Raw genomic sequence first — 19053 nt, 5'->3', positions numbered from 1 at the left:
TAGCGGCACTAATGGAAACTCGGGAAGCTTTGTAAAGTCAACAAGTCACAGTACACTTGAATCTCCTCAATTCAGTTATCCCATAAGGTTAGCATCACCTTTTATTAAAACCACCACACACAGAATTGCATCTCCTTTACTACAACAAATTTGAAAAATACACATTCAAGGGGCTTTCACTGTAAAGCAAAAAGAAAAAAAAAAAACAAGCAATCCCAGTTTCTAATGACTTATGAGGCCCTCTCCAAAGGTCTCAAAAAAAAAAAAAATCAAAGAGAATTTTGGAGTAATTCAAGTCAATACAGGACTAGCATGACAGAGGAATGAAGGTAAGGAGCTAAGCCGTATTTGCTCAGCATTCTTCCAAAACAACTCTCATTTCTACCCAACAAGATACCTGGCAATCTTCCCTTTCTCCTCAGTGTCTCCTCTCTCACTTCATCATCTCTGTTTTGCTGCTGAGGCTGAAACCTTTTCAATTGCAGCAAAACAAAAATGCGTTTTTCTTCACCTTGACTCAAGTTTTTGCAGTCTTCTCGTTTTTCCTAACCCAGAACTTTTGACAGAGCAAGGGAGACTGCTTCCCAGAGACATTCTTGTTGATGGACTTTGTGTCTATTGGCCCCATCCAGCCCTAACATTGTTTCTGGCACTGCCTAAAGCCTCAAAACCAGGTAGGTGACAAACCGCCAAAATCCCGAAGTACACTGCACATAGAATCTGTTCCCCTAAATAAATGTTAGCTTCAGAGCTGTTTAATTATAGCAGATGTCTATTAAATTCACTACCTGCACCCCAAATAAATCAGTCTAAAGGAATGCTCTGGAACTGCAGCGCAGGTTTTTTCCTTCAACTTTTGTCCTATATCCTCATACAAACCTGAGCAAATATCAAGATCTTCCTAATTTCCTCACAGTTAAACCAGTAACGTTATACGCCTTTCAACATCAGGGCAAGAAGAGAATGCATGTAAATGTAAAAGTTATCTCAAGACACGCCCCCACCCTTATAATTCAATATAAAACTTTACGCTAGGAGCCAAATAGCTTGGATGAAAAACACAGTGCAGAGTATAAAATTTCTCTTAAAATACAACTAAAAGGTAAGTAATCATCACAGAAACATTGAGAGTCATCAAGCATTTTGATGAGAATTTCATAGAATTGAAAGTTGAAAAAATTACATTAGAAAGAGAAACTGAGTACTTCAAAAACCTCTGTTTTATTTGTACAGAGTAAAATACATCGTATAGTGAACATTGTTTTCCATCCATAATCTAAAGCCACTAACAAGTGTTTTCTTTTCACCAAATATCCTGGCCAGAAGCACAGACAATGCAAACGGGAATGCTAATTAGTCTCTCTCTGCCAGAGCTACAAGGTGCACATCGATCTCTGCTTCTGTAAGGATCCTGAAAGAACAAAAAGAAATCTTAAATAACAACCTAATACCTACACAAATAAGTTTTACATAATGCATCTTTCAGCCCTTTAAAGCCCCGCTGCCAGGGCCACAGGCCGACATTCCAGTTCTTTTTGAAAAATAAAGGAAGAATCAAAGGCACTAGAGAGCAGAGAGGTAATGAATGATAGAAAAAGAACAGGTAATTCCTCATGAGTACTATATTTGCAAGCTGGGACCTGGTGAGAAGAATAGGTATGGTAATTAGTATGATTACTTCAAGGGGGGCAGAGGTTTTCATAGCCTTCTCCCTCTGCTTGTTATCCATCCTTTCTGAAAAGGACATAAGACCAGTGAATGAAGTTTGGCAGAAAGCTAGCACTTGACCCTTGAGCAGCAGTAGAAAAGGGGTAATGCAGCTCCTGCATGCTTTCTCAAAAACGCTATGCTATTCTGTTGTCCTAAACACACACCACCAAATGCAAAACAACCCATCATCACCATGCCAACTTCAAACACATTAGGAAGCACTCAAAAGACTGCTCCTGTAGGACCCAAAGGGTTGAAGCCTCTCTCCCATCCCCACCTATGAAGCAGCTAGACTAAAGCAGCAGAGGACTTTCCTTCTGCACTTAGCTGTTCCTCGTTGTTTGTTTGTTTTTTTAAGTAAAATAAAATCAATGAAAAGATTAAGGCAGAAATAACTGAACTCCTCAGCAGCAAGTCAGACTTACCCAAATTTTAGGTAAGACATACCTAGAGGGTCCTTTTCCATTAACAAAAAAGCCCCAAAACTTACTCTCCTACATTTCATGCATACTTCCGCAGCTATGCATCGTGTTGGGAGAAGGCTGCCAAGTACACTGTATCTGACGTGAGGTATAGCCCCCAGCAGGAAGATTCCCAGGTGTTGTCGTGACAGATTGACCAAGTAACCTCGCTGCACACAATGCGCCGCACTCACATTCAGGCAATAACGGGAGAGGGAAGAAATTGCAAGTGTCTTGCTTTCATGCTAGGTGGGAATGCAGTGTACTCAGAAAGTAAAAGTTCAGCCAGTTCCAAATCCCTGCAGTGACTTTTAAATTCAGGATCTTTTAATCTTGACAAATTTAAATAGAATATTTATTCTTATAATATTCATAATCTATTAACTATTTATTGGAGATGTTAAACTGCTGCAATTACAAGATGAACAAGAGTAATTTCCAGATCCCATTTAGAAAAGGATTAAAATAATTTAGGGACTTGTAAAATCTTCCCTAATATAAAACAGACTTTACTGCACTAGTTGTCATGACTATGATTAGGAAGTGGAGACCGGATACTAGTACGAAGAAAAACTGTTATTCTTTTAAGCATGAAAAAAATCATCTAGACCAGACGTAACTACATTTTACTCATCACATAAAGCAATACCCTTTTAAGAAATGAAAGGCAACACTTTACTGGATCCCTTAACCATGTCAAACATTTTAAAACTGTCTTGTTATTTTTTTAAACAATGTCTTTTACCCCTACACCTTTGGAAGAGTTACAACTAAAAAAAAGCTCCAGAACTTCAACTTCTGACACTTACATCTTTTTTTCGATTTACCATGTTAAAACTAATTGCACAGAACCAGAGAAACACACCAAGCTTGATCAACACTGATCACTTACCTGAATTTAGGATTTTCCACTGTAACTACACCAACTTCTATTTCTGAAGGTTTGAAATCAATGGATAGTACAGTAGACAGGCATGTTATTGCTGTCTGAAAGATGAAAAATAAAAATCTATCATTAAACAAAAAGCAGTAAGACTTTTTTTTTTTTAATAGACATAGCATTAACAACTATCCTTCCTTCTACTTTTAAGTTATTTCCTTCCACCTCAAAACCTCAGCTGAAAAGTTTCAGATAGTTTCCCCTTATTACAGAATACAGTCCCTCTCCGGTCCTCTCCCTAAAAAGCCTAATCTACAAAAAACAGAGGGACATGTCATTTTTGTAGCAGAAAAAAAGCCACAACAAAACCAAAACCTTTTATCTGTCCCAAGGGGACAGAACATGTTTCACTAGTGGCAAACCAGACACACATCATCATTACAGTCCAAGATTACTCAAAGCACGCCACTTGCGTAGCTTCCATTTTGGCTTTTCTTCTGGTAATTAAAATTACGTTGGCCGTTTCCAAAACCTGCATTTCATCATGACTTATTTTTTTTCCTACCCTAATCACTACCTATTTTAAAAAGTGTTCTTTGCAACCTCACTCATACTTAACCCTGCAGCAGGGTCAAAACAATGCTAAATAAGTATTCCTAAAATTATGATTAAGCACAAAAAAGTTTCATAAAACAGCTACATAGCTAGATACTTATCAAACCAGTTATTCTGAATTGCTGGCATTTAATTCTGATCAATAATGTGTTAGGAAGTGTAGAACATCAGATGAGACTTTTCTAAAGTTTATTTTCGATATGTTGATAATACATTGATTCTGCAATTATCCTGTAAGACTATATAGATGTCTTATCAGAAGACTACCAAGTTGTTTTTTTTTAAAAAAAAACAACAAAAAACCAAACCTAAACCAAAACAACAACCAACCAACAGCCAAAACTCAAACAAAATCCTTACCCTTGGAGCATTACCTCTAACACACCGCAAGCTTTCAAAAAAAGGTGAGGGGGGTGTGTGTGCGAAGAACATTACAAAAACGTGATCCTCGGTTTTGCTTGACAGACTTGCTTCTCCCTGTCACTGCCGACTTTTGGAGTAACAGTGCCTGATCTACACTGACAATCTCAGTATTTTTGCAACGATAACAAAAAGGTATAGAAGCGCATGCAGGATTTGACTGGTAGATTAATTACCAATTAAGTATTTGTGCCATACCACGGAGTTTTAGGAATTAAAAGTAAGGATACGAAAAGACTGCTTCACCTACCTCCAACTGCTCAACTAAGAGGCATGGACAGTATAATCAAGCAGTGATATAAAAATACATTTAATGTGAAAAATATTTAGCTAGGATAAAAAAGGATCTCTGAGGGAATTTCACATATATTCTATGTCAGTATGCTCTGATTATTTAATCCTCTCAGGATCTTCTCTTTAAAGAAATCGCATATTAAGGAAATCAGTACTTATTAAGATACACATATAAAACTTAGGAGTTTACGATGAAGAACTTCCTGTTAAAACAGTACTTTCACAGTTATAGACTTCAGAAGTAGTTTAGCTGAAGGCCTGAATCTGCATAGCACTCAAGACAGTACTCTGTTTAATCTTACAGAGGAGTCAGTTGCTTAGGTTACTATTCCTCATTTCAACTGCTGATCTTGTGATGCAGGAAACATAATGTTATGAGAGAACAAGGTCTGGCAGGAGAAATAGGTGGGGCATGGAAGAGAACTGTTTAGACAGATCTCTACAGTGTAAGCGAAAAAGGATCACTTACAAAGTGAGTTCATTGCCATATGTAGGATACATTTTTATAATGGGCCCGGAACAACAGTTTTCACTGTAGGTGTAACAATTGGTATTGTATTTATTAAACTGACAGACAATCACTACCTTGTCCCGTTTGAAATGCTTTCTAACATGAAGATTGTTTTAAGTGCCACTAAAAGAAAATTGTAATGGTATCCCCAGAATCAAGCACCGCTGTAGTAACCAACTACCAGCTACAGGGAGTGTTACAATTACAGATCCTGCTTCAGCTATCATGAAGCAGAAAAAGCAGACTAGACGACTTCTTAAACATTTGCAAAATACCTTCAAAAGATTTTCTAGTTGGAACAGCTATACTTGTTCTGTCAGCAACACAGAAATGTAAGAAAGTAGGAAATGTCTAACTGCACTCCTCTATATCACAAGCCTGAATACAGTATATTCATTAAAAATACTTTAACAAGTCTTTTATTTCCTTCTGCTGGCCTACCTCTACTGTTTGTTCGTACGTCCAATCAAATTTCTTCTTTACTTTCTTTTCAAGAAAACTGGTTGACTCTGTCTGTTTGACTCCTGCAGCTGTGGCCTTGAATCCACAATAGTAACCTGCCGGATCACACTTGTATACCTGAGGGCCGTGTTCTTCATCAATACCAATCAAAATCATACCTTGAAGAGAAAATTTGTTTATTTCTTTCCCCAATTTTAGCAATTTCATTTAACTGAAGGACAGAATAGATACTCCTCTCCTGTGAAAAACATACATGCACAACAGTACATTTTTGGGAACCATTCCCACACCTAGAGCTGTGATTTTCTCTTCATCTCTAATATGCCATTTCTAACCAACATCTTATTACCAGGTGTGCAACTCAGTTTAGTGCACGCTACATTTCTGTCATTCCCAAAGAAGGCTACTCACTAAACACAGAAACCTTCTTGCCATGTTCAGCACCTAGAGAACCACAAAGTCACGAAACGCAAAAGTTCAATACACATACAAAGTTAACTCGGCCACAGTTCACATCCTGTGTATTATATGACACTTCAAAAGTGTAAACAATAGTTCTATTAACATGTGCCTTTTATCAGAAAGCAGCTTTACAAATACATTGAAACTAATGGAAATATTAAAAGATCAACTTTAGATTTCTCAGCTGTAATCCTGAAAAGCACTGCATTACATCCTTTTTCCTCTTTTCTTTAAAGGAAAAAAAGATTTAAAAAAATCTGAAATGAAATGTGGAAGTGTCAGAACATAAAACTGAGTCTTTGAAGACCATCTGACTAAGTGCTTTCAAGTTGGATAGAATTCAAGTAACACAAACTGGTCATATCACTGCAATGCATCTGCATTCACCCACACTTCTGGATTTACAGTTGTATAGTCTCAATAAACATAACTAAAAATAACTCTAAAGCAATTCTTGAAAAAAAAAAACAGAAGAAGGTCAAGGTTTTAAATTATTTTCATTTTACAGTTGCATAACTTAACTAGTAGTTATAGCTGATAAGCTTCTGAGCAGCTATTACTAACAGAAAAAAATTTCCTATCATTTTAAAAAAAACCAAAAAAGTTTAAGGAAATTTAAGCAAAATATGGTTTTACTCATGTATTTAAAAAAAAATTAAAATCACTTTCCGGTAGTATCAAGGCATGGGAAATGCCAAGGGAAGAAAGAAACAATTATTCCTGAACATTACAAGCATAGGAAAATTGCCCCATCATGGAAACTATGGTGGAACTCTGAATGTTACTTCGTTAGTGAGAAGTGCTAGTGCCTACTACAATTACAAGAAGTGATTCATTAATTATGAAACTATTCTCCTTAAAAAAAAAAAACACAAAACCACAAGCAAACAAAAAGAAACGCAGATAGAATGTTCAATGAAAAAGTAATTGAGGAAACACTGAGGAAACTTTAAGTCTTTTATCTCAGTTCCCGGACAGCCTAACAGCACAGTTATAATTTGCTAACTGCCAAATGTAAGAGGAAAAAAAAAAAAAGAATTAACCTCAGAACAGATGACCAGGAATATCTAAAAACCCCCAACTTTACACACATCTTTTTTTACTTATGCTACATTTGCTGTTATAGAACAAGACTGGTGTAGAAGTGTTTGCAAATGACATTTTAAAGCACTTCTCTACATTATCTATATCATGGCTAAGTTAAGAGCAAAAATTACAGATTTTTAGCTTATACATACTAGTAAGATAAAAAAGAAGCCACAAAATCTGCACAAGCATAATTGTACTCTCCATATGTCTGTTTTAATTGATATTTACCCAGACATCAGTAATAGAGCATCTCCCACTCACAGACATGACTGTGCAGCGCGAACAGGCTAGGACCCCAAAACTCAGCTGAAACAGCATCACACATTCTACAGAGGGTAAATCATTTACTCCAGTTCAAACGCTAAGTCAATGGTAAAATCAAGACTTCCAACATCGTTCTCTCATACGGCTCTTCATCCCTCTTACTCCTCCAGTTACATCCACGCCTTGCACGACTTGAAAATGGGCAAGAATTTCTTACACTTGAAGTTGCAAGCTCAGGCAAGAAACAGAAAAGATGAATTTCGTACACTATACTTACAGCAACCAAGAGGCCTCATTTCAGCATTTTGCGTATAGACCTGAGAAATATCTGCAATCCTTTTACACAGCATATCCACAGGGATGTCATAGCCGTACTTGTACTTCCAGTTAGCAGCCTCATAGCGGGCTCTCTGCACCTGAGATCTGCTGTCAGCTAGACAGAAAGAACTAATATTAATTTGACTGAACATATACCACGTTTATTCCTAGCATTGCTTGAGAACGCAAACTCCAGGCTCAACTTTAAGCTGCCTTTAAATATACATATCAGGATTAGGCAAGTTCTCAAAAACAAGATCAAGTGGAACAAACTCCCGGAGCACTTACTTGTTTTACGTGATGCAAAGTCAGCGAACTACAGAAAAAAAACGGACACCCTTCAGATACTTAAAAAGATGGTGAATTAAATACCTGTCATTCCTGTCATGACACAGCCAATATTTTCAGTAATTCTGAATAAATGAGTCACTGTGTTGGAATCCAGTAACTTGTCCTAAAGACGAAACAGAAATAACCCAATAGAAAACACTGTCCTTCAGTACAAAAAAGACAAGAGTCTGGATGCCCTGGTGTTTACAGAAGAGTACAAAAAAAAAAATCAACTAACAGCTAAAAATTGTCTTTTAGGCTCTCTACTATTTACTGCTGTAGGCATGTCAAGGAAGGAATAGCAGAATGAGGAAGACAAAAACCTCAGTATCTGGAAAAGGCTGACAGCTAGAGCGCGATCAACATCCAAGTCCTTTTCCCTCTGAAGAAACTTGGAGAACACACATTCAAAAACTTGTGCTGCTCTCCAAACACAAGGGTTTTCGCCCTTTGTCAACAACATGCCACCACTGCACTGAAACACTCATGAAAATCTGTTCTGCAGGCTATGGGTGTAACACTTTCTGATTCGGAATTAAAGGAAACTGATGATGGACAACTCAGCCCTTACAAGCCACAGTAACGTACCCATGCCAAAGTACAGCAGGCCCGACTCTGTATTTTAGCTTTAACCCTTTGACAAAGAGAAAATCCATATTACAGTACGTGGTGAGGAAACGCACAACTGAGCACTAAATTGAGCTGGAACTTGTAAAAAGCAGAACGATCACAAGATATTGGATTCAAACCGTTAATGTATGTCGATGATAACAAATATAATATCAATGTTGCAGAGTCTCATCCCCATCTTTTTTCTTATCTCCTTCCAGCCTCCCCCTTAAAACCAGACTACTTACAGGTACTTTCTTCTGTGTTACAATTACTGCAGAATCTTTCCCACGAACAGCTACAGATGTAAGTCCGCCCTGGTTTATGGCCTTAAAAGCATATTCTAGAAAAATATGTAAAAGTTAATTAATAACAGCATTAGAGATATTAGTACAAATAACTCTGACACAACTCCTCCCAACACAGAGGTCTCACCAAGTTCCGGACTTTTTAATGCTCTGACATTTGTGCAATACTTTGTGTCTTTAAGGTCCTTAGTACACTGCACACAAGAACTTTCTGATGGGAATTAAGTCATTGACTCTCTTCACAAAACCACTATCACTGTTTCCTTCAAATATTTCTAATAATTTGCCTTTTTGTTCAGCTAGAATGCTTAACAGCAACAGAATTTGTTTTAAAACAAAAAGGCTGTTCTGCACTTGGTCAAAATGCTCCAATCTTAACCTACAGTAAGTGTAAATCCTTATATAAGACTTTTTAACATGTAGAAATTTAGTAATTTAAGGCTTATTACCATTGCAAGGATTTTGTTTTTTCTTTTGCAGATTAACTGATACAGATGAAAACTGAAATGATGGACCAGACGCAGAAGATTGGTTTTAAACTTACTATCACATTTTCTGACTTGACGTTCAAACGCTGCAAGGCTTTTATTCACTTTTTAAAATGAAAGCTATGTACAAGCCTACTAAACAGCATTATTCAGATAAACGTAATTGATTAAGATTTACTTGATATGATCCACAAAATGAATTTCCCTTGATTAACGGTTTCAAAAGCCTCAAGAACAACAACTTTAAAAATAATTTATCTGGAAATCATAGAATGGTTTGGGTTGGAAGGGACCTTAAAGACCATCTAATTTCACCCCCTCTGTCATGGTCAAGGACACCTTCCACTAGATCAGGTTGCTCAAAGCCTTGTCCAGCCTTGAACACTTCCAGGGATGGAGCATCCACAACTTCTCTGGGAAACCTGTTCCAGTGCTTCACCATCCTCCTAATAAAGAATATATGATAAACATTCAGAACTCCCTAATACCTGGTTAGGAGAGAAAAGTTTCAGGCAGTAGCTAAATGTAGACGATTTTTTTGTTAGCAATGTGAATTAAAATGGAATTTAGAACATGTATAACCAACAGTGCAACAAAGTGCTAAAACTGTCTTCTAAAACAATGGAGGAAGAAACTCAGCTGTTTTAAAAGCTGCATTCAAATCTATGGACGAGACTGCACAACAGGAGAGGAATACTGTGAAATGAAAAAAACAACTCCTGCAATACCAGGATCTCCATGTTCAATTTGCTGAGCCAGTGGTGTGGAAGGGCCGATTGCCATGTATTACTCTGAGACATCAGAACATTTACTGGTTATGCAAATATGCCATAAAGAATGTTCCCTCTTTCTCTCCACTAGATGCACAACTCTGCTCACCTCTTCACTTGCCTTCCCCAGGATGATTGGTGCTAGCCCGCAGCAAAGCACAGAATCCAGTGAGACATGAGCTAGTGCTGCCCACAAACTGGTCATGTCTGAAGCCCCAGGCCAGGGCTCTGCAACACTTGTTTATTTATGTGTAGAAATACCTGAAGGGAGGGTGTAAAGAAGATGGTCAGAGCCAGGCTCTTTTTAGCAGTGCCCACTGACAGGACCAGAGGCAATGGACACAAGCTGAAACACAGGAAGGTCCATCCAAACATCAGGAAACACTTTTTCACTGTGAGGGTGACCAAGTGCTGGCACAGGTTGCCCAGAGAGGTCGTGGAGTCTCCATCCCTGGAGATATTCAAAACCCATCTGGACATGGTCCTGGGCGACCTGTTCTAGGTGGCCCTGCTTGAGCAGGGGGTTGAACCAGATGGTCTCCAGAGGTCCCTTCCCACCTCAATCATTCTGTGACGCTTAGGCATGACCTGGAACAGGTGCCCTTAAAAACTGGTTTTGCTCACAAGTACTGACAACCAGGCTCACTGAACTCAGCCCCTTCTCACCCTGTTCCTATTACCATCTGCATTACCCAGTTTTCAGCGACAAGCCAAAGAGTGCAGTGGCTCTTACAGTATAACAAATCCAAATTGCTAGTGGTGTTTTAAGCCTGTATTCTGCTATGTAAGTATTTCAGTAGTACTGCACACGTTCTTTCTGAAACAGCAGTCTCTTGCTGTTCCCTGAATACATCACGACAGTCAGAAATTTGACCACAGTAATTTTCTTCACTACCCAAAATTCCACTTAGATGAAACATCACCTTTGGAGACTGGAACTGATAGGTGGCAAGACAACACTGATGCTCTGAGGGATTTTAACCACAGCAACAGGAAATACATATGAAATAACTGCGACTTTTCTAATATGAGATCCCTTCAAAGACACACGAGCTTTTTGAGCTTTGGAAGCAGAAGACAGATCTAAGGTAAATCACAGGCATTTCAGTCTAATATCATTATGCTGGAAATCTCTGTTCAGGTACTGCCAACTTCCAGAAAAACCTCAAGTTTTAAGGCAGCCTTAAAGCAACACGTGTCCATGCCCATCCTTGACAGCACCTAGTTAATCTGAATTCAGCACACGGACAAGACGTACAGGACTCAAAAAGAATGAAACAAAGAAAAAAAGCTAGATTCGGATGTTTGACCACAAGCAAACATGAGCTTTCTGCCCATAGTGTGGCTAGATGCTGGCTAACAGAGACACTAGTGTGGCAACATGCCTGGGTTATCAGCCTGGCTGCAGGCAGAGTGAGCTCATAATTGCTTCAAGTCAATGTGCACACCTACATATTTCTCTTCCCATAGCACACAGGTACTCAAAATGTCTTTAAGACAGCTTCGGGCTGTGTACAGAGGCTCTCAAATACACATGCAGATACTTGCTTCTAAGACACAAGAAAGAGATATGGAGGTACTGCACATTTCTCACACATTAACCTAATGCTTGAATATACCCAGGAGGTAGAAAACTAAGGTTCAGTTTCCTTTTTGCTACAGGATGCAGAAATCATTCCCAACAAGTAGTACTACAGCAGAGAAAACAGCCAGAAACACACTGCAAACCAACCAGTTGGTTTTAACAGCAACGGAAGGCTGGAGCCCATGACTCTTCCATCACAGAGCCACTGACATCCTGTGTGAGGAAGTGCTGTCCCCACCACCCATACGTATAAGGCTTACTCCACAAGTTGCATACAAGCCTTATATGCAGCCCAGGTGTAAGACAGCATCCGTATGGTGGTATCTAGTACTGGTAACTTTCTACCTGATTATAGACACCTACACACAGGCACTTCCCCAGTTGCTCCTTGGAGAAAGGACTGCTCGAGACTCAGCCGCCTGCCCATGAAGCCTATTTCACACAGCCTTCTTCCTGAGCAAAACTCAAGGGCAGACACAAGAACCTACTGGTTATCACCGACAATTCATGCAGTCTGGTCCCAGCAACCTCCTTTCCTGGAGAACAGATGGATGTATGGACATGTTGAACAACGAATACGCAGTGAAGCCACTGCAGCTGGGGAAGAGCCACCAAGCTCCAGAGGAAGATGGCGTCAGGATGACGATGCAAAACAATTCATCAGGCCCTGCTGCGAAGATCTTTCAGGACTGCTCTCAATGAACTGTCCTGCCAGACTGTGATGCTGATGTTGAACGCTCTGCAGAAGCAGCAACATAAGGCTCTTCTGCAAAATATGGTGCACTATAAAATACAAATAAAATATTCAGTGACCTACAGAAGAAGAAGAAGCTAGGCTGGAACTTAACTGCAGAACGTTCAAAGAAGCCTGGAAATAAAGGATGGTTGCTGCTATCCCACAGGCCACAATGTACAGAACACATGGCATTTAGGTGTAACGAGAAAGAGCATGGGTTACCTCCAAAAACTTATTCTGGCATGCAAGGTTTGAGGCAGACCAAGTCCCATTGTAAACAGCTATTCTAGTTCTCAGGTTCCAAAACACAATGCCCATAAGTCTGGCAAGATAAACGGAAAGAAACACTTTAGGGGAAATTAACAGTTTCTGGAGAGCTGCCAGTTTGGTCTCAAAGCACCTGAAATCAAACACCGGGAAATCACAGGAGGTCTCTCCTCGTGGGAGGGGGCACACGAGAGGGCCTACCCCGACTCTAAGCTTTCCTTATCTCATGCGAGTATCTCTTTCCCAGGCCCCGACGCCGGCACGACCGGGACCGCAGCTGCTCCCGGCTCCCAGCAGACTTCTCCCCGCACACCGCAGGACCAGGCAGGGCGGCAACCGAGACCCACCGGCCATGGGAGGCGCCACGTTTCCCCCCTCCCCAAAGGCTGCCAGGCTCGGCGGGGGTTCTCCGAGCCGGCTGCAGCCCCGCTTGGCTGGAAGCGGCGGAGGCGCGGGCAGGCCGCGCCCGTGACGGGGCAATTCGGCGGCAGCATCCTCGGCGCCGGACACCCACCGACTTGGTAGAGGCGGCCCTCGGGCGAGAAGATGGTGATGTGGCGGTCGAAGCCGGCGCTGGAGCCTCGGGACATGGCGGGCACGATGAGGGGCGGCGCGGCCGAGGGGCGCGCAGCGTGCAGGGCCCCACCGCTAACCGCTGGCAGGTCACCCGCCGCACCGCTTCCGGGTTACGCGCTCCGCGCAGGCGCCCAAGCGCGCGCAGCTCGCGCACCGTCACGCTCCGCCTTCGCCACTGCGCATGCCCCAGCACAGCGGCACCCCCCCCCCCCCCCCCCCCCCCCCCCCCCCCCCCCGCCTCCGCCGAGCATGCGCACTGGGGCGGCGGCGGCGTGTTACCGGCGCCAGTGCGCAGCTGCGAGGTGTTGAGTCGCGACATGTCGCGTACGTCATGAACAAAGCGGAGGTCATTGCGGCGCGGCCGCCGTCACGCCTTTAAGCAGCGGGGCCGGGCGCTCGCCCCGTTCCGTTCGGCGGGGTGTCGGGCGGCAGCCGAGGGGCGGGCGGGAGCGGCGGCGCTGCGAGCTGCCGGGCTGGTCCTGTGATTTCTGGGTCGTGGGAAACCGCCGGCGTGTGCGGCGTGCGTTAGGGAACGTGCACGGAAAGACCAGAAAACTAGAGAGAAGCATCGTCATGAGGTGCACAGCCAGCCAGCAAAACAAACCCCCCTTCGTCATCTCAACAAAATATTTCCACGTGTTCTCTTCCGCGAGTGTGATTTTAAAGTGAAGAAATACACTGGCCTCAAAGAAGATGTTTAAGATACTCATAGTTGTTGCTGCAGCTGCATTATAATGTAATGTTTAGAAGACTGACTGTTTATCAGTGTCCAGTACAAAGGGAAATTCCTGAAATTTATACTCAGGAATATACGCTCTTTTTGCCTTTCAGCATCTTGGAGTTCCCCTACTCTCTGTGGGAAGGATTTCTTTTTAAAGACAGTCATTAAAAGAGTTGGAAAAGCTGTGTTTTGGTATCCACATCTCTGCTTTAAAATACTACTATTAGATGAGGTTACTCTTTGTTGAAATAGCAGATTACAGGTGCATTTTGTGTATGCCGTACGTTCAAAGTCTGCTCTTGCATTTTTCAATGCACCTTCCCTGGCCTTTTAATACTACGGTAGAATAAAATGCCTCGCCGTGTATTACAAGACACAGAGTTTGTCCCCTTCATTAGGGAAGCACTTTGGGGAAGGCACTTTTGGTGCTTTGGGAAGCACTTTTTAGGGAAACAGGAACTGGTTAAAGCTGTGATGGACGCACTGGATGTGAAAACAGGAACATTTCTCCTATGTCAGATAGGGAGTCTGTCTCCAACTGTGACTAAAAGCCCAAGAAAAATATTAAGACTACAGAGGGCCTTTAATGATACTCTCCTGGAATCCTGTCCCAGTCTCCAACCATCTGGAGGGCCTTCCCAAGGCAGACATAGTGTCTGGTTATTTAATAACCCTTGCTGGATTTCTCTTTCATGAACTTGCTGGTCTCCCCTTGAACTCAAGTCATCTTCTTGCATTGATGGCATGCCATGGCAAAGAGCTGCTCCGCATAACACCACGTTGTGTGGTTTCATCTGAAACCTCACCTTTTATCTGTACCTTCTACCTGCCAGCACCATTTGATGACGCTTTTGTACTGGAAGAGATGGCAAGCAAGCAACCCCTATGCATCGTGTCCACAACGCTTTTGATTCTTATGACCTCCGTTTCTCCAGGCTGAGGATTCCTCCCCTGCCAGTCTTTCCGTGTACAAAGCTCTTCCATTCTGTAACACTGGAGTTTAATGTCAGTTTTTTTTTTTCTCTTGAGAAAAAGGGGATGGAAAATGGAAGTAATTCTCAAGCAATCAGCCTGAGGATTCCTCCCCTGCCAGTCTTTCCGTGTACAAAGCTCTTCCATTCTGTAACACTGGAGTTTAATGTCAGTTTTTTTTTTTCTCTTGAGAAAAAGGGGATGGAAAATGGAAGTAATTCTCAAGCATTCAGCCTGATTGCCACAAAAGTAACCAAGTGAGAAAATCCTCAAGAGTTTGGAATCAAAGGTTCAATATTTGACTTAGACCAAGGAAAGAGTGATAGTTGCTCAGTGCCATGGACATGATGGAGTGGAAGTCATGTTTCTTTCATGATATAGCTTCCAGAAGTTTACTCCATCTATGTAGCAATTTTGTCAGCTTCCGAAGTATGGTTTTGTTTCAGAAGAGCAATTACATATTTTTGGTTTAGTGTTATCACGTCTGATCAACCATATGAGTGTCACAGTCTGTGTTGCAGGATCCTGAGGCAGACTGTTTTTACTGATGTCTTTGTAATGTAGTAAACAGTAAGTGGGTGATCTTGGAGATGAAGCTGTTCACAAAGTAGCTACATCACAGGCTGAATCAGTTCAGTGTTCCTCAGGTCTCTCTTGCCAATGTGTCTCCGTCTTCGTGGTGTGTGGCAGGCCAAGTTAAGCCTTAGTTCCTTCTGCTTCCTGTTCTCCTCACTCCATGTTCTAGCAAAGGGCAGTCAGTGTCATTTCCCATGGTTTCAGGAGTAACAATTGCTGCAACATCTGGAGGACTTGCCTTTCTGGCATTTAGTGTGGACCCATCAATCCAATCAACTACTACCAGACATTGAGGCCCTGAGCAACCTGATCTAGTTGGAGATATCCCTGTTCCTTGCAGGGGGGCTGGACTAGATGACCTTTGAAGGTCCCTTCCAGCCCTAACGATTCTATGATTCTATGATTAAAAATCCTTGGATTTTTACTGTACCACTGTATAAGCAGTAGCATTGATGTAAGGTATGTCACTAGATTGCCAGATTGAAGATGGAGTCAGGGCCCCAAGACCTGGCTAAGCATTTGAATGTAAGAAATGAGGAGCCACATATCCTGCTGTAGCAGGATCTAGACAGTTCGGCCATGTAAATGTTTTAAAGTCACAGAATTCTTGTCCTGTAAGTGAACTTTGTTCATTTTAATATGAAAACCGCACGCCCGCTGCTGAAGCTACCCGCCTCCTGAAGAAGACCCTCACCCACTGAGCATGCACATTGATTTTCTAGAAGCTTACACCTTTAACTGTAGACGAAGAAAATTTGTGCCAATCAGAAGAGGTTTTAATAGAATGATTACCAATAAAAATGTTACAGCTTATACATAAGTAATTGTGCATGCGTAAATAGCATCGTTTTGAGCACCTAGGTGTGCTAGCTTTGTGGAATTGCTACCTAGCACCCCTTTGCTGTGCAGAAAACTGGTTGTTTCCTAATTCTTCCAATCAAAATCTTAATATATGTTGCTACAACAAATCTTTTGCGTTCTATGTGCTCAAATGAATTCTAGTTAGTGTGAGGAAGTATTAGGGCTATGTGTGTCTGGCAAATGGTAAATATACTATTTGGCCCTGTTAGCTCCATTTATTGGCTATAGACATGGTGTGACACTATAGAAAGGTCAGCTGTGCCCGTTTTGAAGGTACTTTGGAAGTTCTGCTTAATTTCTTTGAAGTACAGAGTTTACGAATTTCAGTGTAGATGAAAACCTTGAGAAAAAAAAAAAAGATCAAAAAAGTACAACCTGAAATTCCAAGAGGGAAAAACAAGTTTTAATTCAAATCACATTGAGAGGCTACAGAAATCGCCTCCATCTGTGCAGATGGAAATATTGGACCTAAGTCATCCCTGCCAGACCACCATTGATGTTAACAGATTTAGTGCAGGAATGATTCTGACAAAATGCAATTACTGAATTTTCTTTAGTTATAGACCTCACACATTAATCCCATAATTGTACTGCTGAGTTCTTCTGGTCAGTAATAGTGATTTAAAAAAAAAGAAAAGCAGCTTCAGCTTGTGCAGTTACATTCTTCTTAATTTCTGTTGAATGCAGAGCCATTTTCTTGGTGCTTCATATGAATATTTTTCCTCAAAAGTGTCTTTATAGGGGATATGCCACGTATCACCTGTAGTCTGTACCACACAATCATAACGGAAAGCAGGCTGTTGGATAGAGACAGATAAAACCACTTTTTTAGACTTTCTGCAATATATTACTAAAATACCAGTTATAGGTAGTTATAACTTCCAACACTTACCTTAGAAATCTCCATAGAGTCATTTCTTTAACAACTCTCATTTATTTCCTTACACCAAAAAAATTCTAAATTTTGGAACTGAAGGAAAAACTAAAACATTTTTCAGTATTTTGTGATCTAGGAGTCATTATAAGTGGTTAAAATTCTGTCTGTCTCCACCAGATAATAATGCTTTGAAAATAATGCATTCAATTTCTAGAAATAGTAAAATGATTGTTCTTCTGTTTGATTCAATGAAATCATATGGGAATTAACTCAGGATGTGGAGTTTACAGGCTTCAACTGAAAGGATTTAATGGCATTAGTGACATCTCATGCATGGTCTTCCAGTGTACCTCTTTACAGAACTGACTTGCTCTGCGCTGAGGAGGATGTAAGAAAAGGGTTTATCACTAACACTTTCGAGAACGTCTAGTCGAACAAATACAATAAACTATTTTCCCAGTCTATTATGTTCCAGGTATGCTAACTCAACATATATAACACAAATACAAAAGAAACATTACTCATTGGTAATTATGGTTCTCAGAACATACTATCACTCTGTATGTATAGTCTTGGAAGTCTACTTTCCTATGACAGCTTCCAGAATAACCTAGAAGACAGCTATGACTGGAAATGTCAATAATCGAAATTTCTTGTATGGGAATTAAGATGTGAAAATTACTAGCCCTTTCTTACAAAAGAAAGAAACGATGTGTAGCTAAAGCTGTGTTGCTCAGGTAACCGAACATTCAGTATTTAGTTCCATAAAAAGGGACGTATATATGGCAATACTGAATTAAAAGCTGTTGTTCTTATAAGCCTGTATCTCTACGGTCTGTTCGTAATGATGAATATTATATTACAATTTTAAACAGAGCAGCAAAAAAATGAATCTGCATAGATGCAGTATTCCTCTATGCAGGCAATAACAATGCAGACAGACTAAATAACAAAAACCTGCATTATATGGACTGTCACGTGATTAATTTTTCCCTAGAAAAATCTTAAAACAGCTGCACTCCTGTTAATGTACTGCTCATGTCTCACAAGGATACATGTCTCTAGACAGTAGTACTCTGCTGTAAGATGATACTATGGTTGGAAGACTGTAATTTCTGCAGCTGAATACTGACTATAAACCTGACTGTTCTGGGATTTCCTTTATGATATATGTACATATACAATGTATAACATTATACATATGTTAGGCTAATATTACAATGAATACTGAAATACCTGTATTTTCCTGCTGCTTTAAAATAAAGATGAAAGAAATTCTACTGTACAATTAGAAGCACGGTATTTTATATTAGTGCTACAGAGGAGAGTAAGGTATTTCAAAGTTTAAAATAAATAAAAAAATATTGGCACTTATGTTTTACAGCAATGCAAAGATTTGTATACACAAATATGCATTACATTTTAAACATTTAGGCACCATTTCTTGTCTTTTTGGCAGTTTTCATGCTTGTGGCATACCTTGTGAACACAGTGAATTTTCAGTAAGCATGGGAGTTTTGAGCCCATTGGTACAAATTAATTTCTTAGACTCCAACAAGAATCTTTTTGCTTCCAGAGTTTGAAATTGTGTATCTTTAATGAACATGCTCTGTGTGCTTTCTGATTGCAGCAGAAAACTTACCAAAAAATTTATATGCTTTCCTTCTACAGAAAACGCTATTTGGTGTCCACGCTGCCACTTACGGAACAGATGACGTGTCTGACTGTCGGAAAGACAAGCCTTGTGATCCCGCAGGAAGTCTCTAGTAACAAACTTGCAATGCTTGCCTGATCGAAGAGTAGCATATAACAAGAAAGGATCATCTTCAGAGCTTAACAAAACAAATGGAAAAGACAGACGTCATTCACAAGGCAGTAAGTGGCTGCAGGA

At 40.6% G+C, this 19053-nt stretch overlaps 2 protein-coding genes across 5 annotated transcripts in view; both read right to left on the bottom strand.

The window, feature by feature from the left end:
• Positions 1-1202: 1202 nt before the first annotated feature.
• PSMA6 (proteasome 20S subunit alpha 6) lies at positions 1203-13211 on the bottom strand. Of its 2 annotated transcripts, none has more exons than XM_086612710.1 (7): positions 13094-13211; positions 8674-8768; positions 7859-7940; positions 7446-7601; positions 5333-5511; positions 3064-3158; positions 1203-1411 (listed from the first exon to the last, which is right to left on the bottom strand). In XM_086612710.1, exons 1-7 carry the CDS (start codon positions 13167-13169, stop codon positions 1354-1356), a joined length of 741 nt encoding a protein of 246 aa, XP_086468836.1. In that variant the 5' UTR covers positions 13170-13211; the 3' UTR covers positions 1203-1353. The 2 variants fall into 2 exon arrangements, with proteins under 2 accessions (XP_086468836.1, XP_086468837.1); XM_086612711.1 differs by lacking the exon at positions 13094-13211 and adding an exon at positions 12065-12224.
• A 3132-nt stretch (positions 13212-16343) lies between these two features.
• Positions 16344-19053, bottom strand: part of PRORP (protein only RNase P catalytic subunit) — a 50263-nt gene continuing 47553 nt past the window's right edge. The window contains exons 6-7 of one of the 3 annotated variants that reach the window (XM_086613375.1): positions 18805-18994; positions 16344-16625 (exon numbers count right to left, since the gene is read on the bottom strand). In XM_086613375.1, coding sequence (XP_086469501.1) covers positions 16527-16625; positions 18805-18994 — 289 coding nt within the window. In that variant the 3' untranslated portion in view covers positions 16344-16526. The other 2 variants (XM_086613374.1, XM_086613376.1) reach the window with 2 other exon arrangements.

Source organism: Tauraco erythrolophus, chromosome 6 (genome assembly GCF_009769465.1).
Source record: "Tauraco erythrolophus isolate bTauEry1 chromosome 6, bTauEry1.pri, whole genome shotgun sequence".
NCBI lineage: Eukaryota > Metazoa > Chordata > Aves > Musophagiformes > Musophagidae > Tauraco > Tauraco erythrolophus.
This window is presented reverse-complemented; position numbering and strand designations above follow the sequence as displayed.

What these genes read in the sequence shown, in the direction of transcription:
- PSMA6 (XM_086612710.1), bottom strand. Translation starts at nt 13,169, where the DNA reads ATGTCCCGAGGCTCCAGCGCCGGCTTCGACCGCCACATCACCATCTTC. An exon ending in GGGCCGCCTCTACCAAGTCG is followed by an intron (nt 8,769 to 13,093) that starts GTGGGTGTCCGG and finishes ATATTTTTCTAG; the next exon opens with AATATGCTTTTAAGGCCATA. An exon ending in GTGGAAAATCCTAAATTCAG is followed by an intron (nt 1,412 to 3,063) that starts GTAAGTGATCAG and finishes TTGTTCTTTCAG; the next exon opens with GATCCTTACAGAAGCAGAGA.